This window comes from Dermacentor albipictus, chromosome 2, assembly GCF_038994185.2.
Source record: "Dermacentor albipictus isolate Rhodes 1998 colony chromosome 2, USDA_Dalb.pri_finalv2, whole genome shotgun sequence".
NCBI classification, from domain to species: Eukaryota; Metazoa; Arthropoda; class Arachnida; order Ixodida; family Ixodidae; genus Dermacentor; species Dermacentor albipictus.
Genome location: NC_091822.1, coordinates 173170094 through 173198089, shown reverse-complemented (window position 1 = coordinate 173198089; position 27996 = coordinate 173170094). Strand labels below are relative to the sequence as shown.

Sequence of the window (27996 nt, the reverse complement as noted above, 5' to 3'; positions counted from 1 at the left end):
GTCTATCATTTTAAATAAAGACACAAGTGTCTGGTTTGAGGTTATAAGCAGTCCACCATGCGAAGCGAATCAGCTGAGGCATGCTGAAGAAGTCAATGCACCATAAAAAAAAATTATTGGATTCGATCGCACGAGTCTAGCAAAAAGGAGAGCGTCGTTGTTTACAAATAAACGTCTAATTCGTTCGGACACGTTGACCCGACTCGACACGGTTGGTAGTCGTTTGATCACGATTCTGCACAACGTCGCTCGCATCTGCTGATCTTTTGTTGGCCGATTTCCTTCTACATATGCGGGTCTTTGTAACTGAGTGATTAATATGTTTGAGCAACTGTAGCTGCTGCCAGATAGGCTTTCTGTCTCCAAGAACTTCTCCGTTTCTTATTTTTTTCTTTCTTCCGCAGCTTGATTTATAAGTGAAGATGAAGACGTCGTTTTCGAACGAAGGTGGTGCTCGTGACATGGTTCATCGACCAACAGGCTAATACTTTAGCACCTTACAAAATCGAAACTCAAATTCGCCCAGCAGTAGCTCAGTCATTCGTGTACTTCTGTACGCAATATGTCTATCCGGAACCTAGTAGAAGCCGAGTGCGGCGCGCCAAATCCTCTCGTCAAACTTTCGAGTCATGCGATCCAGGACGCAGCGCGACAGCAAGTAAGTTTCCCCGAGTCCAGTTTTCTGTTTAAAGTCTTGGTTAGCATCATCTACAGTAAATCTCATATCCGTGCGTTTCTTTCTGGTTTTATTATTTATTTATTATTATTATACATTTCTTTTTTACAGGAAGGGCTTCTGAGGCAAAGACACCATGGACAGCTCGGAGCAGTAAGACCAAACTTAGTTTCATAATTGTGTTTAGGACATCCTCATGGAACTCTCCTCGTCCGATGGATCTGAAAAACTTTCAGACTTTCTGTTGTTCATTCTGTTGAGCTCGAGATTGTATACAAATGTACCATTTACGTTTTTTTGATGGTCTGACGACCTTAATTGTGTTGTTTTCCCCCTTTGCTTTTGCCCAGTTTTCTTGCTTTTAGAGCAAATGGTAGTGCAATGATTTCACAGTGTGACAGATTGTATGTTTCATGCAATCATCACACATTACGATCATCGTCTGTACGCTTGACTTTTTGCTATACTGATGTAACTTTTTGAGTATCCATGAACAGCTCGTTGCTTGATTACCAAGCCCTCAATACATGAGTTCAGAAATGTGTAATCCTATCTACGTGCTATTTAGCAATGAATTTGTACCCCCAATAACAGTGCCTTTCCATTTTACTTTCAGGCTGGAACTTCTGCAGGGGTGAGTATGACAAAAATATTTGAAAGCAAATTTGTGTTGCTAGCCTAACTACCAAGCTAATGCTTTGATATGTGCCTGACAAAAATGAATAGTGACTGTTAACTTGCCATTCAGTGTGCTTGGTGTACAGGAGGATGGCAGAGATGTTCAGCCATTCGCGAAAGCTTCTAGAACACAAAAAAAATACTAAAAGACTTGTTCACTGCTGCAGTTTGTGGTTAAGATGTACATCAGACCTAATAGGACTACAGTGATCCTTTGTTGTGACTACACCTTTCTGCCCAAAACAGCTTGTTGATGAATTTCTGGCCGAGAGGCATGGACCAGAAAGGATGGCCCCACAGACTTTCCACATGGCTGGCCTACTCCGGGAAATGCACGATATTGAGAAGATGTACCAGCCACCAGTGTCAGGTAACCATGTTTATCATTTCAAGCCCGAAAAGCTTGTCCATGACTTCAACCAGCGCGCCTTCATAAAATGAGGCTACACAAAGTGATGTATTTAGTGTAGAGCCTCATTAGCGTCATTAGCGTCTGAATTCCACTGACTTTGTATAGTCACACCAATACCATCGTCAGTTGTCATAAGGTAACAAAGCAGAAAAAGTTCTTCACTACTGGTTTAGCCACGAATCAAGCCCAGGACTCCTAGGTTATGTGGCTAACACTCTGCTAACCATTTATGATGCTATTGGTGCCAGCATGGCCCCTTTATGTATCTATTAAATTTGTCTTGAAGATTTAAAATATTTAGTGAGCCTTTGTGCATCGACAAATGTGGACCCTCTGCCTTGATTACTAGGAATATGCCAGGGGCAGGTATAACATTGGTTATTTCAGTTGTGCAGTGTAGTATTCAAAAAACACTGAGCCCTTTAATAAATTTGTCTAATGTCAATTATTGCTCTCATTACATTGAAAGAATCCAATCTATCTACTACAAACTGGCAATGACACCAAGCCACCCAGGCATTGTATGGAATTAATTTTTCTAACAAAATTGAAATATTTCACCTTTATTACAGCACAGATCTGATCAGAAGTGTCCAAAGATGTACACAACGTTAACTTGTTTTAAACATTGTTATTCTTACGGATACTTGCGATTCTAAGCCATTATATTGGCGTGTACAGCTTATCACAAAAAAAAGTTAAAGCCAGTCAGCAATGGGCAGCTTGCCTTTTTTTTTTTTGTGGTAGGGTATATGATTTTATATGCAGAACCTAAAGTGGCTTAGGATTCATAATTGCCTTTATTTTCTTTTTAGTTTACTCATTATACAGACAGTAATGTCTATATCTTTAGCCTGTGGGCAGTAACAGATCTGTGCACAAACAAACAGGAAAAAGCTGACGCATGCTTTTACCAGACACAGTAAGTGAAAAAAAAAAAACTGAAATAAAGTAGAAAAAAATTGTAGTGCGAGCCTGTACTCGTGGTCAAAGCCAAACAGTACAGGCTTTCTTCACATAGAGGCATAACTACACATTGTAATGAGCAATTAACAGGGTACTACGTCAACTATCCAAGCTGCTTGCGGAAATGTATAGAAGCAAAATCATAGGAATTTATTTCCTGAAACCACAAGAATTTGTACATTTGTATCTACTTCCATTCTTCCATTTCTGCTTAAGAAAGATAAGAAGCGCTGAGCTTGCAGCTTACATTTGGAGCCTCTAGTACACATTGGCAAAGAGCCATAGCAACTTTTGCCGTACATATATTGTAGGTAAGAGGAATGAAGAAATTGCCAAATGAAACTTTATTGAGTATTATCGTGAGCAATTGTGGAAAATGTAAGTTCGAAAATGTTTCTGCTTGGATGAGGCTACTGCTGCTCGAGAAATGCGTGTAATGTGTCGGAAGACGTGTTTAAGCTCTTTGTCTTGTTTGTTCTAGTGCGACCGGGCATCGCTGATGCAGGTGTCTCCAAGGCTTGGGCCGACGAGTTTGTTCCCTCCATGCCAGAGGTGAAGGAAGAGCCCGGCCTAGTCGCAGCCGTTTGGTCCCGGGAGTTTGCAGGAACTTCTGCGGCCATGCTGCCACAGGAAGCCCCCATCAAGTGGGCTGAAGAATACCTTTTGGAAGGTGAACAGCGTGCGAGGTGAGTTGTAGAAGCGTTTGAGTAGAACTTCACTTGACCACTGTTGCCGGTCAGCCCTTCTTTCATTCTTTATTTTCTTTTTTTTGTGGTCACACAGATGTGACATTGGCTATCTTTTAATGTCTTTCCACCATGTACATATACAAGTCGTTCCTATGAATAAACCTGTAGTTGGTGGTCAGAGCCTCTGTTGTTTTGTCTTTCGTTGGTCCTGTTACCAGCACCGTTTTTCTTGGAATGTCTCTCTACCTGTCCGCCCAACTTAGTATGCTTGTATAACCAGGATTATACTTTTCAATTTTTAAAGTAGTCTAGACTTCGGATTTTTTACTTCTCAAATTTTCTGGGGGCAAGTCGAGACCCAAAACTATCGGACATGCAGAAATAGTGGCAAACATCAGAGCGCCTGAAATAATCCACTATAATGGTTGTACCTTTGAACCAGTTTCGATATTGGTACCCGGGAGGTGGATGCCTCATGATGTCATGATCTACTGGCTCTCTCTGTTCCTGTGACTGCTGCAGCTACTGTACACGAGCGCAGCCGAAAAAAATATGTGGCAGTCTTGTTTACATCTTTCTGATCATCTTCGTACCTGTCTTTTTGCTGCAGAATATCAGAAAATTTAGGCCTGTGTCGCGACATCGTGATACAGGCATTTCGAGACCGACTTTAGTATCAAATTAATATATAAACAGCACGATCGATAGTTGGGTGAGTTGGTAAGGCAACATACTTGTAGCACGAAAAGACACAGACGTAGATGAACATACAGAGGAGAAGAGGGAGGGTTCCTCGAGTTCTATTTTGTGTTACCAATCACTTATATATATACAGTCTATGCTCGTTGCAATGGACCCGTGTACAGCAGACTTTCGAATATAACTGGCCATATTTCAACCTTAGTTTGTTCTACCTATTTTATTAATGCAACGAAGTTCGCTTTTAAAGGACCACGCTACAATGGACTATCGGCTACAGCAGATGAAATTAGAGGCAATTTTTTCAGAATTGGGTGTATAAAACATACTTTTGCTGTGTTGACACGGGCTGACAACTGACTTGCGAGGGTTAGCCGATGATCGTGGCTCAATATAGCGCGTGTGAGGGAGGAAGGCAGGGCAGAAACTGTCTTCTTTTGCACATGAGGCACGAGGAGGGTGGATGAGGCCAGGGTGAGGGGGGGTTCCTGGCTGCTGCTGCTTAGCGCGCAGCTGCTGTACCTTGAAAGTAGTTTGCGATGTGGACAAAGTGCACCCAGTGCCGGTAGCTTTGTATGTGCTGTGCTTTCGACGTTTAGTTCATGTTGAGGCGAGAGATAGCACGAAAGTCAATTCGCTTGTTGCTGCTCCCGTGCTTTCTCACTACAACATTTTGACAGCGCCTTTCCGTTGTCATTGAGCGAGATGCGTCCATGTTTACCTCCGCGCACATGAAACCGTGCTTGTTTAGTTCGTAAGTGAATGTTTGCAAGTTTATACCGCCGATAAAACCAGTACTTATCCTTACTTCGTGTAGCTGTCTACTAATTTGCTGTTGCAATCAATGCTTCACCTTTTGAGCGAGGCTGTGATTTTTTTTAAAATTTATTTTGGATGTTCGTCACTCATTCTTTGCAGTATTATTGTTAGACATCGCGACCAAAGTTTCGGCAGTGAGGCGTTTCGGATATTACGAACTTTGGGTAAACTGGATGTTTTTTGCTGAATTATCAGGGTCCATTATAATGAGAGTCAACTGCACATATATGTATATCTTCTCCAATAAAAGCTTCACTTGTGAGTCAGTGCTAATCCGGTGTGCGTCATCTATGTCTGCATCTTCTCGTACTGCAACAAGTATGCTATGTTCTGTTTTCCATACTTCATAATTGATAAGTGTTAATTTTTTTAGATGTGAGAAGCACGTGGTAGGATTTTTGTAGCTTTGAAAATACTTATTAGTTCCCCTTTAAGATTGTGCTTTGGAATGTTTATCAGAGTAATAAGGTTAATGTGCTGAATACTTGTGCATGAGCCTGAAGATTTCTTTTTTTCTCTCTCATATTTGAACTGCCCAGAAAGACATGGATAGAACAACAAAATGAACGCACCCACTACTTATGCCCAGGAAATCTTTATTTAGAAGAGTTGTGCATGGTATACTACATGGCAGTTGCCAGCCTGCTCCTTGCTTTTCCTTTCCTGTCAAGTGTATACATGTATATGTTTTCAAATCAAATCATAATAATAACCACAAGAATAGCAGAAAGAAGCTATTCTTGTGATTGCTTCCTTTATTTTTGCAATTTCTAGTTATTTTGTGATTGCTACTGTTCGTCTTTGGTGTGAAGAAAGAACAGTAGGACCAGACAGTTTTTGTTTTTAATGACAGCGTGGAACCTTAGCAGAGTTTCGGACAAGCTCAAATAACAACTTTTTTTTTTTTCGTTTTCGAATGTTGTGCCAATTTTCCTTGCATACAAGGTTAGAACCACGTGGACCAAAACCAGTTGTGAGCTATATGTGTACAAATTAAAAGAAAACTTTAGTTTTTAGCTGGAATGAGCCTTGCAGACACTTGTAGTATTCATGTCGGACACAAAAGACAGCTCAGGGACATGAAATGAACATGAAAAAAAGATTTTTTGCTTAAGTATCATAGTTATGTGCTGAAGGCATCATGTCATTGTATGTGGAGAAAGTAACCAAGTCAAGACCCACAAGTCCGAGATAGCAGAACAGGTTGCCATCGCACTCGCGCTCACAGACCCGACCACCACCCACGTCTACAGTGATTCACGCTCGGCCGTCAAAGCCTTTCAGAAAGGAGCAGTTGCAAGACAAGCACTACAAATAATCAATAGATCCGCACCGCTGCAGCATCACACCATCTGCTGGTTCCCGGCACACCTCGGAGAGATCGTGGACGCCCCTCGCAATCTCTATGAGATGGCTCACAGGAGCGCGCGAGACCTAACCTTCCGCGACGCCACCTATTCTGGTCGTGACCATCCCAGCGAGAATCGGGACCCTCCCTCCACATATAACGAGATCATAAAGCACTTTTGTCTAGACCGCAGAATATACAGCACACCTCACAATAAGCTCACCAGGCCTCAAGCCCTGACGTTGAGAATGCTTCAAACAAACACGTACCCCACGCAGAACAGACTACATCACTAGATGCCTGACCTATACAAAACATCATATTGCGAAAATTGCCATAGCACACTAGACTTACATCACTTGCTCTGGCCGTGTGGTCGGACCCACGCAAACAAGGATCAAGACTCCGCCAGGCTACAAGAAGCGTTACGCAGCACGGACCTGGCGGAGCAGCTCTGGGCTTTCCAGCGAGCCCACGATGCGGCCAGGGAGTTACAACTCCCGGTCCCAACGTGGGAGTAGCCCGCTCTATGGGACCTTGCGCCCCGTAGCTCGCAGGACCTTTCTATAAAGTTACTCCATCCATCCAAGTAACCATCTCCTCATGTTTCTTGTCATTAAAGGAACCCTCACCAAGCCACTTAGAAAATTTCGGTTATACACTGGAAGTTGTTATGTGCCCTCTAGGGAGCGTTCTGTTGCAAGAATTTTTCAAATTGGTTCGATATTAGCCGAGATAGAAATATTTCAGTGCATATCAGGAGGCGAGCTTTACCACCAACATAGATGCTCTCTCCACTTGCCCCGTATAGTCTCCACAAGTGAAATTCCTTCCCTGTGTTCTCCCACACCGGAGCTCGAGGATTGCGTGACGCATACGTTTCAGGCTCAGCCTTCATTTTTTTTCCTTGCTTTTTTGCTGCGCAGCGCACTTCCACTGATGGTGTATTCATATTCATATCAATATTCATATCCTATCGCACATTTAAAAATTTTTGAATACATAGTTTCCGAATCGAATACGAATGTGAAGAATCTAATATTTTATAATATTTGAAATTTTTGAATGTTATTCGCACACCCCTAATGGTGGGTTGACATGTTGATGCTGTATCCTGGATTTTCCTCTCAATTTGCAGTATTAAAAACACTTTTCCTTTAGGCTTTTTATCATCTGTGACAACACAGTGGTCCAAAGCAAATTGGTGTCAATTTTCACTATAGCTAACAGCAACAATATGCTTAAACCACTTCTGTATAGTTCCACGTGCATTAGAATTTATATCTTAGTCGAATATTTTACGTAATCGCTTCCAACCTAACTTTGAAAAGGATTGAAGGTCATTAATATTATAATGTACAGAGAGTTGCCTGAGGATGTGTGCTACTGGGCTGTACTCTGGAAATTAGTGGTGCATACTCTAAACATTTCCCAAGAAGTAGCACAAGATTCTTCAGTCATCGCTGTGGTCCTTCTGTGAATTGTGGCAGGCTCTGTTAGGTTTTAAAAGACTGCTCACCCAGCGAGACACAACTGATTGGCGCAAAATCTATGCAGTGCGCAAGGTCCAGCGACAGAAGGCAGTCAAGGCATGGCTCAGGTGGCTGACGATCTCCTGAAGAGTGTCAACGATGATGCATTGATGGAAACAGAGGTACTGCACTTTCTTCTCCCTATTATTTGTTACTCTTCTTTCTTATTTGGTACATTTCTCTCCTTTTATTGATGCAGTTATGGGATTATTTTGCTTATGCTTATGCTTATCTTGTTTTGCTTTTTGGTATTCTATGTGAAAATGCTGCAAGAATAAACAACAAAACATGAGTTTAAAGCCAGCGCACTCTGCACTGCCTTCTGCGTTATATAGTCAAGAATGCCGAGGACATACTAATTTTAGGAGATAGTAAAGATAGTATCCTTTTATACTTTGTTTTATAGTTAGCAGGCAATCCTGTGGAAGCTATGCAATTGAAGTGTTCATAGAAGTCTCACTGTGTGTGTTTTTCAGTGCAGTTGTTTTTTATCTTTGATGCCTTGTATGGAGTACCTGCTGTATTTCATATTCTACAGCTACAGCTTGTTGATGTCAGGTCATGTCAAATTGTGTTTCATTTGCGCACACTTGTGCTTGAAGTATTAAATGTATTATGCTTTTTTGGGATGAGCGCAAGTGATGCTGTGCGGCTGCTGCCTACTGCTCCACTTGTTCGTTGGAAAAAAGGTTCAAATTTGCAATGCCTGTCATATGACAAATATGTTGCATTTTGCGACACAGAAGTATGAAATTAATGTTACGCTGAAATACGTGAGGTATACCCATAGTATCATTCTTTGACACGTGATGCATAGTCTTTGGGTCATGAATTTATGTGAGCAGTGAGAGAAATCTTTCAAGTCTTCGTAGCGTTGCCTGCTATGGGTGAAACTGAGTGCAGTTATTGTGGCTTTAATGTGATGTCTGTTTTCTCTGCATGCTTTGTAGTTAAAAAGGAGTAGACACTCCTAAGTGCAAGAAAGTCTGTCAGTGACCTATAAGCCAGCCGCGAGGTACATGATCGCTAAAGTTTTGAGAAACACTACTGCATGAGATTAGCATGCTCTGAGAGACACCAAAGTTTTAATTGATTTGAACCCAGGCGTGGCTCAAAGACATTGTCCTCATAGAAGCTGCACTCTATCTCTCTTTCCACTTTCTAACTATTTAAGGTTAAGGTTTCTGGCTCCATTAATAGTTTGGTTCAGTAAAGAATAGTAAATAAGGAGCTAAGCTTTTCTGCAGTCATGTATATGGAGCTGTCCCTGGCGCCTGCTCCACGCGCTAGTTTATGCAGTTTGTGAAGAGGCTAAGAGACGACCACGCAGACTTAGGGGATCGGGCTGCGAGCTGGGCTGAAGACTTTGCTCGACAATACGGTCGGCAGCAGCAGCAGGAGTCGTGGCCGAAGGTAATTGACGCAGAGCCATGTTGAAGCACTGGGACCTTAAGAAGAAGCTTTAGCTCGAGCCCAACTTCGACGCGGCCTATTCAAATACATGTAAAACGCAAAAACGTTTTTATGAGATAACCCCTGGACCGATCTTAGTGAAATTTGTTGCATTTGAAAGAGAAAGTTAAATTCTAGTGACTGTTGGAAGTGGAATTTCGATTTAGGGCTTGAATTTTCTTAAAACGATTTTGAAATATGTATCCGTTTGAAAAAAATAGAAGCACGAAGTTCACAAACTAATAGCTCTGCATCAAGAACTGATATCGCAGTTATGTGAACGGCATCCATTGGATCATTCAAAGCGGACAAATTCAATATGTAATTTTACATCTTACGTGAATTTGTTACGTTGGTTACAAGGGTTCTGCAAAAGTTGTATTTCCCTATTAATAAATTTTTTTACATTCACGTGTAGCATATCAATTTTGTCTGCTTTAGATGTACTATTACATGCAATTCACAGAATTGTATTATCATTTTTCGTTGTTGAGTTATAAAGTTGTAAACTTGATAGTTTCGTTTTTTGAAAATTTTCGATTTTTACTAATTTTTAATAAAAATTGACGACCTAACTCAAAAATTCGAAACCAACGGTCACTAAATTTTAAGTTTTTCTTTTAAATGCAACAAACCTTGTCAAATTTGGTGCAGTGATTGCCAAGAAAAACGAATTCTCCTTTTACATGTATTTAGATAGGAGCACCCGAACTAAAGCTTCCTCTTAAGAGGAAGCTTTGTCTTCGGAGCTCCCATCTAAATGCATGGGAGCCGAGAAGTTGTTTTGCTCGATGTCCACTGCACTGAATTTACGTGGTTTGTTGCATTTAAAAGGTAAGGTCAGAATCTACTGTCTACAGGCAGCAGGCCTTTTATCTAGGAGATCAATTTTCTTCCAAAAGTCATTGAAAATTGCAAGAAAACAACAACAGCAACTAAAGCATCAAGTTGGCAACTGTATATAATTCAGCAATGAGAATGATATCGCATGTCTGTAAATTGTGCCTAATGAGACATCAGAGGTGAACAGAGTTGATAGGACTTGTTTAGCTTGTGCTTTGTTCTTTAAAGAATTTACCGCTTTTGGCAATTTTTGTTAAAAAGAAGTTGAGGCCCTGCATAAAAATTTTGCTCGCTACAGTCAGTACAATACAGCTCACCCTCCCTCTTAATTACAATAGATTTTGTTCAAATTGGTTTATGGGCTGTTTAATGAAAACGTGTGCACTTCACACGTATCTAAATAAGGAAATTGGAGTTGGTCTTGAGCTGAAGCTTCCTCTTAAATAGAGACTAAACTTGAGTTATATTAGTTAATTACACTTCCGGTGTACCAAGAAATCCACTCTTACCATGCTAAGTGGCTTCGTAAGCCGAAGAAGGTGCAGAAACTAAATGTGGGTGGTGATGCTGCCCTGGAAGTTTCTGTACCAACGTCACATTTTGATGGTACCTGCTTGAGCCTTGCTAAATTTTTGTTGGCAAAGATGGACTATATTGTATTACAAGAGAGCCAAACATTAACTTATAAAGTTCCAGGAACTCTGGCTAAAGCACATCTGCCAAAATACGAAAAAATACTACTTCGAAATTTGTGCTATCACACTGGAGCATTGGCGTAGGGGTTTCCCCCCCAAAATAAAGAAATAAAACTGACATTTATTTTGTCAAAGTTTTATGTTTTCAATAGTCAACCTATCACAGCAAAATAATGAAAATAAAATTCTGAAAAAATATTTTGTCAGCTTAAACAGAGTTAGAGTTTGTCTTTTTAGAGGAAGCTTAAACTCTGGTTCGTGAAAAATGGAAAAGTGCTCTCCCTTAGCAGCTACTGAACTGAGTTAATTAAATTTGTTGTGTTCAAAAGAAAAAAGTTATGTTCTAATGACTTCTGGAAGGAAATTGCCGACTTGGAATTTCATATGTCTTGCTGAAACTATCAATATTGAGCAGTATGAAAAGAAGAGAAAAAAGAAGCACGAAGTTCACGGTTATGTAATCGGGCACTAAAGACATATGTACCTCAGTTTCTAAACTGTATCTCATGTAGACAGAAAGATTGATTTACTGTTCATTGCTACGAAATGTACCAATACTTTGTGTATAGGACTTTTACAAAATTCTTGTAAGCAATGTTGCATAAATTGGAAATTATTGTGTCATATGTTTTTTTGTTTTGTTTTGTGTTTGTTTGGGATGCTCTAATAGGTGCCATTTACAGACGTGCAATACATATGTGCTTTTGGTGTGGAGTTATGGCATTGTAAACTTGGAACTTGTTGCAGTTTGACGGTTTTCAGCAGTTTATTGTAAAAACATTAAGGGTACTAAGTAATATATCTGCTCTTGACAGTCACTAGTACACAACATTTTCTTTCAAATGCAACAAATTTCATTCAAATTGGTTCAGTGGGTGTCCTTAATGAGAACATTCTTGCATTTCACACATATTTGGAAGGGCAAGTAGAGATTGGCCTCAAGCTAAAGCTTGCTCTTAATCAATCATTTGAGTTGAAATAGTGACAACTAAAGGAGGTGTGCTCCACTATGTTCAGACTTCACATTGCTTGAGTTTCTCTTTGGCCGCATGATGCTTTATTTTTGTTTTAATTCAGTTTGCAACCAAAGTGAATAATTTGCATTTCGTTCACTTGTGTAATGAAAATATCACAGTGCCAAAAAGAAGGAGTGCTTAGACAAATAAATATGCTTATTGACACCCTGCTTATCTTGTTCACTATGCAAGGGTTTGAAGAGAAAGAGAGCTGTTTTTGGTACCCTGTGCCACAACCAAATGCAAATTGTATTTGTTCAAAAATCACTTGATCGAGCACTGTGGAATGACCTGTTCTGAAACTGAAAGGACACAAAGATAAGAACGAAGAGAGAAAACAGGACGAGGCGCTTACTTACAACTGAAACATTCTATTGAAAGGAAACAAATATGTGCAAGCAAAAAACAGAGTAGGTGGGTTGCACATGCACATAAAAGATCATGGGTTAAAGCTTTCGAAGGCGTCTTTTGCGTGCATATAATTGCGTGCATATATATAGTTTCCTTTCAATAAAATTTTTCAATTGTGGGTAAGCGTCTCATCCTGTCTTCTCTATTCATTCTCGTTCTTGCACGCTTTTACAGTTTTAAGATGCAACTAAACCAAGTAGCCTATTAGTCCATTCTGTTACAAATGAATCATTGCAACATCCCCACATTGGTATCAAACCCAGGTGCTGACATTTCACTAAAATAAACTTTCATTTAAACAAACAGTTTCTCAAGGTACCTTGAGATTTGTCCAAATTAAGTTTCTCTGTCAACATCCAGAATGTCAACTGTATATGTTGATACCAATGACCCCCAAGGTAAGCTGTACAGGGGGTTTAAAATATTAAAAGGAAATCATTATTGGAGATGTACAATTCACAACATCTCCTGCTTGTGCTTGCTAAGTTGTCCTTGCATTCAAGAAAATGTCAAAGCAGAAAGCGAGGACATTTGATGCACTGGAATGCTAATTACGGGTTCTATTTTCAAACAATTCATTTCGTTTTTCATCTTCCTCACTTTTCACGATTGGCTCGAATGAAGCAGTGTGGCTGTCATCACCAGGATCTGCCATTAAGCATGGTGGATGGTAATAAGGGAGGTAAATGAAATGTTATAAGATACGGCCTCAGGCTTTCTCTTTCACATTGCTCTGGCCTGTATGACCCCCAGCACACTGGTCGGAGCTCAGATGCTGTGTTGCTGCGATGCAAAGAAAGCAAAATTTCACTGTAGCTTATAAGTTTAAGCTGAACAAATTTAGCACATTATGCAGCTATTCTATGCAAAAACTTGAAAAATGTACAGCCGACTGTTAACATTTTCAGAGCGCAGAATTTTTCAGTGTATTTGCCACTGAAGTGAATTCAGAGGTGCCGTGTAATGGTTACATGAGGACACCAAACTTTTTATTTCTCTGAGGGATGCATCATCATGACAAATTTATTTATCTTTTTCTGCACGTTCTGTGCTCTAATACTTTTACAGAGTGAAAGCACTTTGCCTGAAACCCACTATTTTGCCCTAAACATCGATTTCTTTAACCCTAGCACGCCGATATTTAGACATAAGCGTTGGGGGCTGTACGGTTGAGCGTAAAGTGAATTATGCAGATTGTCACATTGTTTTCTTTTTGAAGGTGTTGCCAAGTTTTAAAAAATAATAACAATTTTGTGCCCTTGAATTGTCTATGGTATCTAATGCATTACAAGTGCAATTATTGTTTTGCTAGGACCCTACTTCCCCTGAAGCAATGGCAACTGAGTGGGCGAAAGCATTTGCTGCAGAGGGCAGAGAAAAGGGAAACGACACCGACTTCTGGGAAAACTTGCAGAAAGAGTGGGACCAAGTGACGAGGTTGGAAATTTCCAGTCTAGTGCACCCTTTTTTCCTTTGTAACATTGTGAAAGCATGAGGGTACTGCTTGTTGTACAGACGAAACTTATTGGTGCAAAATATTGTTGTTGTACTATATCCGAGACAAGGGCTGCAGGAAGCTTGGGAAGCGGTGTGCATTAAAAAAAAAAGGAAAAAAAAATGTTGAGACAGTGTAGTCTATTTGTACTATAATAGACAACTCTAGCTTAGCGTAATAGCGGGCTTAGTGGAATAGCTGGTTTGAAATGCACATGCGCAGAATGCTAAACAACCCATAGCATTTAGCGTACGCACGCTTTTCTCAGATTAAACATTGCCGTCTTTGCATGGTTTATGTTGTTTACGTAAGACATGACAGCGGTCCCAGCCGCCCGCTTCCAACTGAATTTAGCATTGCTTTTGTAGTATTCACTTCGTCTGTAGCAGATGACTGTGTACACGGCTTTTGCTTAGTCTCAAGTCGCTTTGACGACGGAGTATTATGACATTGCTTCTTGTTTCAAACGCATCAAGGCCTAATGAGAGAAACTTTCGAGATGACAGAGCCACCTATCGGTAAAGTCGGGAGGTAGGTGCAACGGTATATGGCCTCTGAGATAGGAAGATTTCAGTGGCTGTGGTTGGCAGCATTTACTGCTTGTACTGATTTCGCTGCTGATCAGCAGACGTAGAAAGTACAATACTAGGCACCCCTGGCTTTCATTGCGCTGTCTTTCACACTTTTTGGATGCACACACAAAGCTTGGCGAATAGATAGAATCACTTAGGCGCACTATGTATGTGAAATTCAAAGTGTAATGGAATAGCATCGCACACTTAAACTACGCTTTTCCGCTAAGTTTGTTTGTGAAATGGTGATGCTATTTCCCTTAACCCCACTATTACGCTAACATTAAACTAAAGCCGTTTAATCATGAAACCAGAAAATACAACCATCATAGCCATATTTTTTTCCGTATGTGGGTTAACATTTATCGATTATAGCTGAGCCTCAATACAATCAACATGGATTCGAAGCAGTACCATATACATATAAGAAAATCTAAAATTTTGTGGGCCAAGCTTTATTTCAGTGATTATTCTACTGCTATCACAAAATTGAAAATACAGGTCTTAGACAGTATCGGTTACGCCTAAGATTTTTGTTCTCATGCAGCTCAAAATATTTACTGTATTTTCCAGTCTATAGTCCGTGGACTACCCTAGTTTAAAAGTTGAAATTTCATAGGGTATGAGCTATCGATGGGTGCAGGCCATACATAATATTATTTTCAAGACCTGAAGCATGCTTGAAGAAAATGAGGCCAGACTGCTCCTGAAATTTTTGCCTGCCTTAAATCACATTGTAAAACCATTGCTGCAATAACTGTTGTGGTGCTTTAGCAGTATTTATAGCTCATACTAGCAGCTTGTCATATGCAAGCGAATGCTTCTCGTGATACTTAAAGGGACACTAAAGCGAAGCAATAAATCAGTTTAGACTAATTAAGCATTGTTTGAAAACCCTGCAGGCAGTCATTTAAAAAAAATAGTTTGAATATTGGATGAGAAAATGAAGGTCCAAGTATCAGTATTTGAATTTCACGCCGAAGCCTCAGCGCTGGTACGTCAGTGCGATGTCAGGGATTCCAAAGTATGTTTTCGCATTTGGGATGCATTGGCTGAATAAAGGTTCCCGAAACTTGCCATGTTTAATATTCGGTTCCTTTAGAACACAATGTAGTCAATCTGTACCGCTATATATATTTAGCAGGCCCTAGAAGATGCCATCAAAATCCGAGACGTCACAGCCCCCAGGTGTGGGGCTGTGACTCGTATTTTGTTCTTGCGCTTTTTCTGGCTTACCAAACGTCTTATCGTTGTAAGAGTGGTGTTTTTGGTGTTGTAGAACGGTAATTTACTGATGCAGAAGAAATCATTTTTCACTTTAGTGTCCCTTTAAAGTGGCTGTTTTTCAGCATTTGGATTTGTGAGCACATGCGCAAAACATAGTTACAAAATGCTCAACGCATTTATACGTAGTTTCATATATGTGCAAGACACAAGGACAGTTGGGATCGTAACACCATTTGCCAAATTCAACATGCTTGGCCTGTTTTCTTCTGATAGGCCCGATGAGAGTGATTTTTACAGGTTTTGAAATTGACTCCTACATACAGTCTAATAAAGTACCCAAACTTTTACTGCTTGAATATAAAACATATGCTTACCTACTGTATACTGGTTGCAGACAAGCTAGAGAAACTATTTTTAGTAAGTCTGTCTTTGCAGACTATGCAGTGGTTGCAAACTATCTAAAGAAGACTTTTCACGTTAGGCCGAGATTGGCCCCTGGAGACTATACACCGGGTGTGGACTATAGTCCAGTAAATATGGTAATATGGCTGCAGAAAATGTGAAATATGCAACAAGATAATCTTCAAATGGCACATTCTGGAGGTGGGTGGATTCTTGGGCTGTGGCTTGGCTTGACCTTGGCTCGACTGGCTCGCACTCAGCAAGGCAACATACCTATCTTGTGTAATCATTCCAATTACATGCTTGCGTATCAAAGTTTGTCCAAAGGCTTCATTTGTAATTTAGCATCGCTTACACGCCATGCGTCGATATGGCAGGTTGCAGATTGGCCATCAAAACTAACCCGTCAATGGAATTTCTTTCACATAGATACGATAGCGTGAGTATTTTAGGGTGTACACATATAACGCATACAGGATGCAGTGAAGGCATTTTTGTGTCCGATGCGTCCTTCATTATAACATTGATTGTGCTGGGTTGCTGTGCTTAAGTGGTACACCATGTAAGATGCCTTCTGCATGCAGCCAAACAACTTTGATACAATGCAGAAAATTGTTAACTGGAACACCCGTGCAGTTCACATTTTGAGTCAAATCCGTGTTTCTTGACATTAAAGCGAAGCAATGTGTTTGCGGTGGTAATGGTAGCAGTGTGTTGCAAGGCACAGGATTTCTAGAATATGTACTTTCCTTATGTACAGGCTGGCTTCGGTTTTGCTTTTGCAACATGCACTTTTAAATGTGCCAATAAAACAATTGAATTCAGATACATAATCAGTTCTTTAGTGATTATGACATAACGTTTGACATCTGCAATGAGGAATGATGTATGCTGTGCTGTGTTTCCTAATCGCTTAAAATATTTCCTGACCCACCTGGTATTTTTATGGTCACTTTTATATGCTTATTTATTTAATTTGAAGCATGATATTTATGGCCATGTCTTTTTTGTGATTCTTAAACATTTTTATTTACTGTAACTCCTACAGGGAGGCGCCTAATTCTCATCCATGGCTTTCGGAGTTTGAAAGTCTTCCCGAGCCATATCGTGTAAGTTCACAATCATTACTGAACTGCTTCTATTTGATACCCAGCCTTGCAGCTTTGAGGAATCTCTCGTTCTTATGGAGCCATTATGTTTTGATGTTTTTCTAAATTAGGAGTACAAGTTCGCTGACGTGAATCCATTGGAAAACGTTGAGAATCCCTTTGAAGAAGGCCTTAAGAAGCTTCAAGAAAACGACATTCCCAGCGCAGTTCTGCTCTTTGAAGCAGCAGTCCAGAAAAATCCACAGCACGTTGAGGTAAATAAACTTGCACTGCTTGGCTTGAAGTATGTGCGAGTGCCGTTCGAGCTAGCGAAAGCTTCAAGTTTGGTCTTCCCAATTCATACGCTCATGAAATGCAGAACTGCTTTCACCTGGCCCTATCTTGACTGAATTGAAGAATAAACTGCACCTGTTTGAGCACCCGAAATAGACAAAATATATGTACTACAATTGCTTTAAAATGTGCCAGTATTTGTAACTGGGGCTTTTACAGAACTTTTGTGAACTTGGCATCTATTTTATGTCATTATTTAATAATAAAGTCGATTTTTCAACTTTGGGTGCCGTAGTGGATGGTTACCAATAGTTGTGCCATTATTGATGACACACAGGGTAAAATACTTTGGAAAGTTGTGGGCAAGTTCTGGGCAACACAAAAATTTTAGTTTAATTTAGTTTAAAAAGAAAGTTTACTTTAAAGGTATTTTTGTTTGATGAATGTAGCAATTTAACGTAACTGTGGTGATGGCAAGCCACTCATTTGCTGCAATCACATAGTCTTTCTTCAATGTGACACTTGACAAGGGGTCATTGGAGAAATTTACTGACACCTTCGCCTTTCTTGTGACTCTTTGTTGGTGCAGGCATGGCAATACTTGGGGACAACGCAAGCTGAAAATGAGCAGGACACAGCAGCTATTGCAGCCCTGAGAAAGTAAGCTTATTTTGCTCTGTATGCTGGTTACGAGGCTTTATTCGTTGTGATTGCAATTATCACAATCATATGCCTTCTTCAAAAAGGAAAGCAAACTAACAACACAGACGCAGACCAAGATGAAAAAATTATTTAACTTGCTGTTTCGATCCATACATGAGAACTTACTTTTTTCACTATTTTAATGATTTTTTATGATTCTTTCCATGGATGAGATTTCACTAGACTTTTGACTTCATCAATGTTCGCAAGGCATATGACCAACCCATCAGATTGTGAAAAAGGCTTCAGTGTTGGGGCTGAAATGTCAATTTAAGATTGAAATGAGATTCAGTTGATCGAGCCTTCTTCAAGTCCACTGAAGGGTGAAGCCTAGGGTTGTGTTTGACGCTTTTGAATTCGAAAATCCAAAACAATATTGGTTACACAAGTGGATATCTGTTCACTTGCAGCTTGAAGTATCTATTCTGGTGGTGAAAATGCCACATACTCAGCAAGAGTAAATTGAAATTGCACATTCTGGACATGCATGCTTATTTGGTCCAGCCACTTGGCTTGGCTGTCTCATAGCCACCAAGCTGAATGCACCGATCCTGTGCGATTAAACAGACCACACGAATGCATACCAGAATGGCAAGCCACCAATGGGCCATCAAAGCTAACAGGAGACCCTTGCTGGCCCATCAAAAGCTCTACTTTCATTCGAATAGGCATGATCCCAATTTTGTTTTGTTTTTTGCCAAAATCGGCGTGTAGGCTTATAACATATATTGAATATAGGAAGGGTGTTCACGTTGGGCGAGACATACTAGTTATGATGAGGTTAGACTGCATCTATTTATTTATTTATTAGTTACCTGCTTCACCTTTCTGGCATTACAGCAGGGGCTACATGCTGTGAATACTCAACAGCAATCAAAAACCATAGAGCAGTAAAAACCGTTACAGTGAAAGCTCGTTAATTCGAACTTCAATAATTCGAATTTATGGATAATTCGAACTGTACGATTTGGTCCGGCCAAGCTCCACAGAAGTCTATGTATAAAAAAGTTCGTTAATTCGAACGCGAGAAGGTTCCCTCACAGATAATTCGAACTACGCTGACCTGGCACACGGCCAGAGAAAAGCGCCTACTGCCTACACGCAAGGCTGTATTGCCTCCGAAACGGAGAGAACGGCGAGAGAAGGCAAAATCGGAAAAAAACCGAACCCACGCAGGGTCAGCCAGAAGGCAGTGGCGGCTGCCGCCTCTCCGTTCTACGTAACCTCCAAGACTTCTTGCCCGTTGCGAATCTCGGAGGCTTTGCAAATCTTGTACAGCTGCTAATGTTGTGCGGAGATGGCACGGCAAGCGCCAAAACACAGCGAATCAAGTACGTCGCAGCTGCGCTTGCAATCAAGAACCAACGAATCAGGGCCTTCGCCACCTTCACATGTTCAGCGTCTTTGTCTCGGCAGTCTTCATCGGTTGTGTACCTCTGTTTTCAGCTTAGGAGGTATCGGCCGTCGCGAATCATTGTGATAGTGTTAAGCCTCGGCTAACGTTCGTTTCGGTGAACATCAGTGGTGTGGCACAGTCGGACCCAGAGCTTCGACTTGAAGATGGCGTGTGCCCGCGGCACACGTCATCTTAACGCCAAATTTCTGACATTCCCTACTGCTTCCTAATCGCAGTGTACTGTTGCTCTCCTTCACTTTCGTTAGTTCAAACTTTCGTTAATTCGAACTGAAGCGGCTTCCCCTTGCGGTTCGAATTATGAGCTTTTACTGTATTACTTTCAGTAGCAATAAGAGGTCAGGCGAAAGATCATTTATTCTCCCCTAGATCGGCAAATGATATAGGAAAAAAAGATAGCTGTAGAGGTCACTCTTAAAAGAAAACTTGTCAACATTTGTTTTGTGGTCACATCTCTGTGAAATATAATATGGTGGCTGTACTTGCCTCTGCAATCTGAGGTTGTCACCGACTCTAGAGTTTGTCTCTCTGGCCGCTGCCTTTCTAATAGCGGTCTCACTAGCCTTCATCGCTTCAGCAGTGCTTGATCCCCTCTGCAGATGCCTGCAGCTGAGCCCGCAGAACCTGACTGCTCACATGGCCTTGGCTGTGAGCTATACCAATGAGGCCCTGCAGATGCAGGCATGCGAATCCCTGCTGGAATGGCTCAAGTGCAATCCCCGATACGAGGCTCTGCATTCGTCAACCAACATAACGTATCGGAAGACGTCTCACCCTGCGTTTACCATAATGACCACGTATGTAGCCACTTGCTCAGTGTATTGGAGTGAAATGTAAACAGAGCTTTACAGCCATAAAACTCACTTGTAACAAACTGTAGCATGTGCCAAAGTTTAATTGAAGAAAGGTGGGCCTACCGTGCTTCGACTCTGATTGCAGCGAAGCTGAGCCCACTGTAGATTGGAGCCATAGACTGCATGCCCAAGCACAGCCCAGCTGCTTGCCATAGCATTAGGTGATGTCCAAAATACGGCTTCTATCACATGTGTCTGGCTCCGCAATCACTTCCAGTGCTTCCAGTTAGCAAAAGCATGGCCTTTGAGATCTGCTTTTGTCGCTCATTAAAAGATGTTGCTGAGGTGTGGATTTGAACACCACATACTGGAGGCCAGAGGTAGAAACATGTCAGCGCTTCCTTTGTTATAAACAAGCATTGACAGGCTAACAGCGCAGACTTGCCGCTGCAGCAGCCATGTTGCCAGAACTGTGCCAAATCTTGGCTGCGCTTCCGGGTCAAAGTTGAGATCTCTTGAGCTGTAGTACAGCACTCTGAAAGAATTGGTCAAATGCGCCCAGTGCGCTCGCTTTTGATCAGCTGAGTGTAACGTGCACCGTCGGAGCACTCTAGAGCACTTAAAAATGACCAGTCGAATGCACCATGAGTAATGAAACCATTATTTCCAGTGGTAAAAAGCTTCATGGATGAAAGCGAACAGACAGGAAGGATGCTGGACTTGGCCACTAAAGTTTGCTGAAGCAGTACAGCAGTGGGGGGCAAGATTTAATTGATATGCACTCTAGTTTGATACACCTATATGAAACACCTGTGAAGTTGAACCAAAGCTCTTTACGTGTAGGTTGTGCAAAAACAAAAGTGAAAGAAGAAAGGTTGTTTGAACCTTCGTAGCCAGCAATATCAGGGCAATATCAGGTGAAACACATTCACTCACGAGTGTATGCTCTGTTCTTGCATTTCTAAATTCGTAACTTGGATGAGACTGACTGCGGGTACAGTGAAAGGGTGTAAAGTTGATTATTCGTTTATATGTTTCGTCTAGGAAACACAAAGGCAAAGAAATTATTTTGAGAATGCAGTGTGGCACTGGACAAGATTATTTTTTTTGTTGGGTTTTATAATGTTCGTCGCTGTCTATCCTGCAGTGATGATGGCTCACTTACTTGAAAAGGCGGCAGTGCAAAAAAGGACACGGACGGGACGATAATGACGAGTGCTTGTTGTTGTAATCACGTCTCCGTCCGTGTCTTTTGTTGTGCTGCCACCTTTTCAAATGTGTACCAACACGCTCAATTCGCCACATTACTCACTTGCTTCTTGTGTGTCTGAATAGTTGTGAAACTTGCGTTTGAAATGAGGAAAATGCCAAGTTTAGTCTTGAGCAAAATAAACAAGCCTTGCAACACTTATCGAATATGGTAAATAAACCACGAACGAGATTGCGAAGCATCCCATTTTTCGAACGTTCACTTGCCCTCTCGTGATTCGCGAGGTGCCATGCTCCTGCCTCGCTGACATTTGCAGATGAAAGCGTGCTGCCCGGTGAATTGCGAGAGAGTAGGCGAATGTTTGGAAAGCAAGGTGCTGGCGTAATCTCACCCCAGTCCAGTTGCTAGGCAATGCTCTCGTTAACACTTGAGTCAAATATAATTCCTTTAACACAACAGGCAACTCGAAGTTTTGCTTAAAATACCATGTGCCCGTCAACTTCCAGAAATACTTGCGCCAGTTTCTGTGTTTTCTGTGATGCGAGAACAAGCACAATATGTAGCTATTGACTGGATTTCTTTATATAAGTCATGATTAGGCATCGGCTATGGCAAGACTAAAATGAAATCTTATGAAGCATAAGAAGGCGGTGCCATCTGGTGATGAATCTGGTGGTGATCTGGGATGTTTTGCAATCTCGTTCATGGTTTATTTACCATATTCGATAAGTGTTGCAAGGCTTGTTTAATTTGCTCTGACCACTGCACTGACATTATGACCTTCAAGATTAAGTAGTGCAATGAACCGGTCTCAAAGACCGCTGTTTGCACTCTGCCAATCTGCTTGGGATAGCTCAGTGCACTGACTGTTAGAGCGATGTGGCCATCACTTCATGTTGGCAGCAAGCTGCTGGCAGAAATATGCACGTCTTATGGAATTCTGAGTGGCCTTTATTCCAGACAAATGAGTGCTAACGTTTGCATTGCACTCTTCCCTGAGGTATTTGGCTTTCTGTCGTAGGTTACACTACAGATGTCTTTGTCATCTTCTAGTGACAAGCTTCATCATCTGCTGACTGGTGTCGATGCTGACTGGTGGCAGTAGTTACACCGGTCAATAGTGACTAACAATGACTAAACGAGGGAAGCCTCAGACAGAAGCCCATGTTTTGACTAGGAGAGTTGTCTTGTCAACCCAACCATAGCCTGCTACACCACAATGTATGGGAGCCGCTGGTCCACTGCAGTAGCATTACATTCCCAGTCATTTTTAAGCATGTTGTTGTTGGAGGATGGAAAATATTAGCCGGGTTGCTACCAGTGCTCCATGCCCTCTCCTTTGTCTCCGCATGATGAACAGTGAACCAGTGGTCTAATAGAGTTTTAGAGTAGGTGCTAAGAGAAGTAAAGCACAGTCGAGGATGACAGATAGTTAGGTGGTGTGATGAAATTAGGAAATTTGCAGGCATGAGATGGGGGGTCAGCTGGTGGAAGACGGGTAATTGGAGATTGCTGGGAGAGGCCTTCATCCTGCACTGGACATGATCGTAACCATGCCCCGTAAATCGAGACCAACCGCTGGGAAGAGGCACCTTATATGTGACTCCAAGTTTTGGCATCACTAAGCTGGCATTGAAAAAAAAAAAAAAAAACAAACAATACAGGAGGGTGCACCCCTGCGAACACAAGTGACTCTAGGCTGAGGTCTCCCTCGTAGAGCCACTGTTGTTTGTTACTTTTCTTTGCATATATATATATATATATATATATATATATATATATATATATATATATATATATATATATATATATATATATATATGTACGTGTGTGTGTGTGTGTGTGTATGCACATATATATATATATATATATATATATATATATATATATATATATATATATATATATATACATATATATATATATATATGTGCATACACACACACACACACACGTACTTTGTTGTTGTTGCAGTGAACAGCATAGCAAGACACGAGATCTATTCATTGAGGCAGCCAGGATGTCCCCCAGTGACCCTGACCCAGATGTCCAGTGTGCCTTGGGTGTGCTGTTCAACCTGGTTGGCGAGTACGACAAAGCAGCCGACTGCTTCCGAGCAGCACTTACTGTGCGGCCAAATGCAAGTAGTTCTCCAAGCATGTCATGGGGGTGCTATGGGCATGCTTTATTTCATGCTTGTGCGCTTCAGCCCTCTTCTCGGGAAAGCACAATGTTTGCATTTGCTGTGTTACTCACATGCGCTTAGAAGATATTGAGTAAATGACGTGTGTTGTTACCTGTCTGTTTGTTCTTTTTAGTGAGAGAGGGATGACAAAATGTTTAGTTGGCGAAAGAAAAGGCAAGACCCCTGAAATTTTCGGTGGACAGCGTCAACCTAATCGAATGCATTGCTCATTGATGGTAGAGAACAGCCTGTCATAGTAGAAGGCTCTTGGTGGACAAGGTCCCTTTTTGCGGAATTCAGTCATCCCTAGTTATGACTGAACTTTGCAGTTCAAGAATGCTGGTGTATTTCAGTCCGGGTAGTTCCAGACAGTCCATAAGATGTGTCATTGTGTCACTGGGTCACAATTATTAAAGTGAAGCTTTCTTTGCATAGCCCACCATGATTTCACGTTTTTTGCTGATGAACCGGTTCATCAGTGTTTTGCTGGATAATTTTGTGAGTGTATATAAAGCAGCAGAGAATTGAGTGGTTTGATGAAATTAGGAAATTTGCAGGCATAACTTGGAATTGGCTAAAGTAAGACACGGGTATTTAGAGATTGCTGGGAGAGGCCTTTGTACTGTAATGGGCATAAAATAGGCTGATGACAATGATGATAAATCGGTTTATATAGCACTGAGTGTTGACTGACATAAGTAAGTGGCAGTCAGCACAGCTCTGTTCTGCAACAAACAAGCAATATGTCATGATGTAAAACTTGTACATATAATGTTGGCTTATAGGTATCTCTAAAGCGCCGAGACCTTTTAAAATAGTGCCTCATTTTCAACGGCTTTGAATTCCTTCTACAGTTAAACCTCGATATAATGAAGTCTGTAAAATTGGCAATTTGCTTTGTTATATCGAAGTTTTGTTGTATTGAAATTCAACATTTTAAGGAAATAACCATCAATGTTTCTTACACAGAATGGGGCTGCGGAATTTTCCGAATTATCGGGCAATAGAAAAAAAAGCAAATTTGAATGAGAAAACAGTTCGTTTTGTTAAATTAAGGAGTCGGCGGTGAATAATCAGTTTCACGCCACATACATCAATGATATCCTTACATTGGCAGTACGAATTAAGTGAAGCCAGGCACGCTTTCACGTGCATTCCGCCCCTACGGCTGACAGCGTCGCCCGCACTGGGATGACATCAGGAAAAGAGCTGGCACCGGGGAGCAAATGCGTCGTCTGCCTCTCACTTCAACGGGTCAACTTAACGTAAGATTTAACGTAAGATTTAACGCAACACTAGAAAACTGAGGATGCCTAGTGAACTAAACGAAGCAATTCTGAAGCTGTTAGCTTAACCTTGTTGTTTTGTGCTTGCAGGACAGCCTGTTGTGGAACAAGCTTGGTGCCACACTTGCCAATGGCAGCAGGTCTGAGGAGGCTGTTGACGCTTACCGCCAGGCACTGCAGCTTTCGCCTGGTTTTATTCGATCTAGATTCAACCTCGGCATCAGCTGTATCAACTTAGGATCATACAGGTACATGCCTGCTCTATATTGTGCTGCATCACACAGCCAGGTATTCTGTGACTGCGGTGTCATCATTTGGTGTCTTGCAGCATGTGAAATGCTTGCTTGCCGCCACCTCTTTGCATTCGGAGCAAATACCGCTACAGGCCTAGTGGAAAGTGTGAAATAGTGAACATATTGATAAACAAAGATCTTTTTACGAGTTCGTTCTAAAAATGTTGGCTGCTGAATTGTTTACAAGGAGAAGATAGAGATACATTTTTGCAGATATTGTTGCAATGGTTGTCATAGAAGAAACTCATCAAAAGCAGAAAATTCATATGAAAAGGGGATGCAACTGTGATATGGGGGCACACCAGCAAAGTATTGCAGGTGGGTTAGATACAGCTATTTTGTATTGTAAGTTACTTCACTGAGCCAAAGAACTGTACCAGTGATCACTGCGTTTTGCTGGGCTAGTTGATTCATGCTTTTAGCGGTGTTTAGGACACAAACACAGGAAAAGAATGTTGTTGACGCTCTTCTTTGTTCCTGTAATTTTTTCTCCTTTAGTTCGCATCCTAACACATCGCTAAATAAGTATACTAGGGATCGCGGTTCTCATGTTTTGCCCTTTGGCAATCTGTCGGGGCTAAATGAAATCCACTCATGGAAAAAATGCAGTCGATGCTCTATAGGTAAGTTAAGCTGTGTTTTCTTAGAAGTTCATGTTCCTATCACTTTCTTCGCTTCGGCATCTGTTGGCTTTAATTATAGTTGAACCCCCTTATAACGATATTCAAATGCCACGAAAATTCCATTGTTATAACTGATAATTGTTATAACCGGGTTGCATGAAAAAAAAATTAATATAGGGGATGGCCTAGCTGTTCCGAGAAAACTATAATGACAGGGATGTCAGTTCTCCCCACCACCTTCCTTCATACGGCTTCTGATAGTGCTGACCCGTTTAACTGTTTAACTCTGCTTCCTGCGCGCTCCGATCGCGTGTTGTTAACAAGCCGCAGCTGTCGGCGTTCAAAAATGGCACTGCTATAACTGCGAAAAAGGGTCACGGGCGGCAAGTGACATACGAGCTCCGCCGTGGCATTGCTTTGGTGGCTCCAAAAGGCGCCCTTTAAGAAATGCGGGAAGGTTGCCGTGGCAACATCTCAGCTTGAGAAATACAGAGAAAAAGTTTAGCGAGACCGCCCCAAGCATCTTGCCACGTACTTTCCACTGGCTTGCATGAGAGAACTACATGTCCGTCAGCCTTGCTTGCTTTACGCGAAGCTTGCCGACATCCTTCTCCAAGGCGTACAGGTGCTCCACGTAGTGAAGTGGAAGGTCTCTCGCGAAAACAAGCATGCAAGGGACTGAATCACCTACAGAACCTCCCGCGGCGACAATGTTGAGGCAGCCTGCCCTACAGTGTCAGCGCTGCCATCGTGGCCACCGCTATCTGATGCTAGCATGTTCCCGACGATCGCCTCATCGGTTAGAAGCACTTCGTTCCCAAATGTATAGCAGTGCGCTTTCTTTTCACTGGCATCGTCGTGCATTGTCGATGATCAGCGGGCGGATCAGCAACTTCCAGTTTGGCGGCAAATCAAACAAAGCTGCGAAACAACGTGGTCAAGAATGACTTAGACGCAATGAACCAAGACAAGCATGAGCGATTTAATCCGTTAGCAGAAATGCGCAGATTGAGAGCTAGAGAATAAACCCAACTGTGAGGGCCGAGTGGGCTGAGCTAGCACTCTGTCAGCGCAGCTGGCACGGTGCATTCGTGTTTTGGAGGTTGGTGCGGTGCAGTGCATAGCTATGGGCGCAGCCCATTCATGTTCCGAGGGGTGGAAGGGTGACGGGAGGGATACGCACGAAGTATGTATGGCGGGCAATCGTGCAGCTGCTCGTATTTCACTTTTTCTTTTTTCTTTTCAAGGATTTCGCGTTCCATTACCTTTCGGCACAGACACCCAGCAGCCAGACTTCATTGTTGTAACCGATAATGCGGCATGGGGACATTGTAGTAAGCGGGTTATTTTCCCATAGAAAACATACAAAAGTTGATGGTGCAGCAGCTTTTCATTGTTATAACCGATATGTTGTTAAAACCAGTATCGTTATAAGTGGATTCGACTGTACTGTGTTTTTACCAGTGTGCAAATTTTGGCAGAAACTTTGAGCCTTTAATTACCAGATTGTGTGCTTGTATTTTGCAGGGAAGCTGCAGAACACTTCTTGACAGCACTAAACATGCAGTCTGCTGGAAGGGGCCCAGCAGGTATGCAGTCTGTGAACAGCGCAGTCTCGGAGAACATCTGGTCAACCCTGCGCATGGTGCTCACCCTTCTCAATCGGCCCGACCTCTACAAGGTGGCCGACAGGAGAGACTTGCCATACCTCAACAGGGAGTTTGGTGTGGACTCTTGACTGCGCCCTCACGAAGTGCTGTGCGAGTGCTGTTACCACAGTGAACTTCTGGAGTCGTGCCTGAACTCGAAATCACCTTCGTGACCAATCAAGCGTAACAAATTCCAGCTGTCGGTTTAGCTTCCGATAGTGTCACGATTTGCATTCTTTCCATCGTGCAGTTCCGGGAGTCGGCAATTTCTCCAGATCTTCAAAGCTTGGAATCGGGTCATAATGACATGGCCCATACGTACACGAATCTAACGAGGCAGTGATATTATGGAATGGCGACTTTTGACTGATCCGGAAAATAAAATGGTTCTGATGATTACATTGGGAACTTGGAACGCATAGCGCAATCATAGCTGTGAATTTTTGAATGTTTTAGCATAGTGTAAAGCCACAAGTGCTGCGGAGGTATACTTACACCCATGTGTGACCACTTGTATATGCGCCTG

General features: G+C 41.8%; 1 protein-coding gene across 2 annotated transcripts; it reads left to right on the top strand.

Moving 5' to 3' along the window:
- The first annotated feature begins 30 nt into the window (after positions 1-30).
- Pex5 (peroxin 5) lies at positions 31-27869 on the top strand. 2 transcript variants are annotated; one of them, XM_065430482.1, is made up of 16 exons: positions 31-211; positions 405-658; positions 788-829; positions 1293-1310; positions 1601-1724; positions 3214-3418; positions 7845-7941; positions 9110-9232; positions 13549-13673; positions 16981-17041; positions 17152-17295; positions 17904-17974; positions 20030-20227; positions 23409-23574; positions 24996-25153; positions 27349-27869. In XM_065430482.1, the coding sequence occupies exons 2-16, from the start codon at positions 563-565 to the stop codon at positions 27557-27559; spliced, it is 1839 nt and encodes a 612-aa protein (XP_065286554.1). In that variant the 5' UTR covers positions 31-211; positions 405-562; the 3' UTR covers positions 27560-27869. The 2 variants fall into 2 exon arrangements, with proteins under 2 accessions (XP_065286554.1, XP_065286555.1); XM_065430483.1 differs by lacking the exon at positions 9110-9232.
- The last annotated feature ends 127 nt before the right edge of the window (positions 27870-27996 follow it).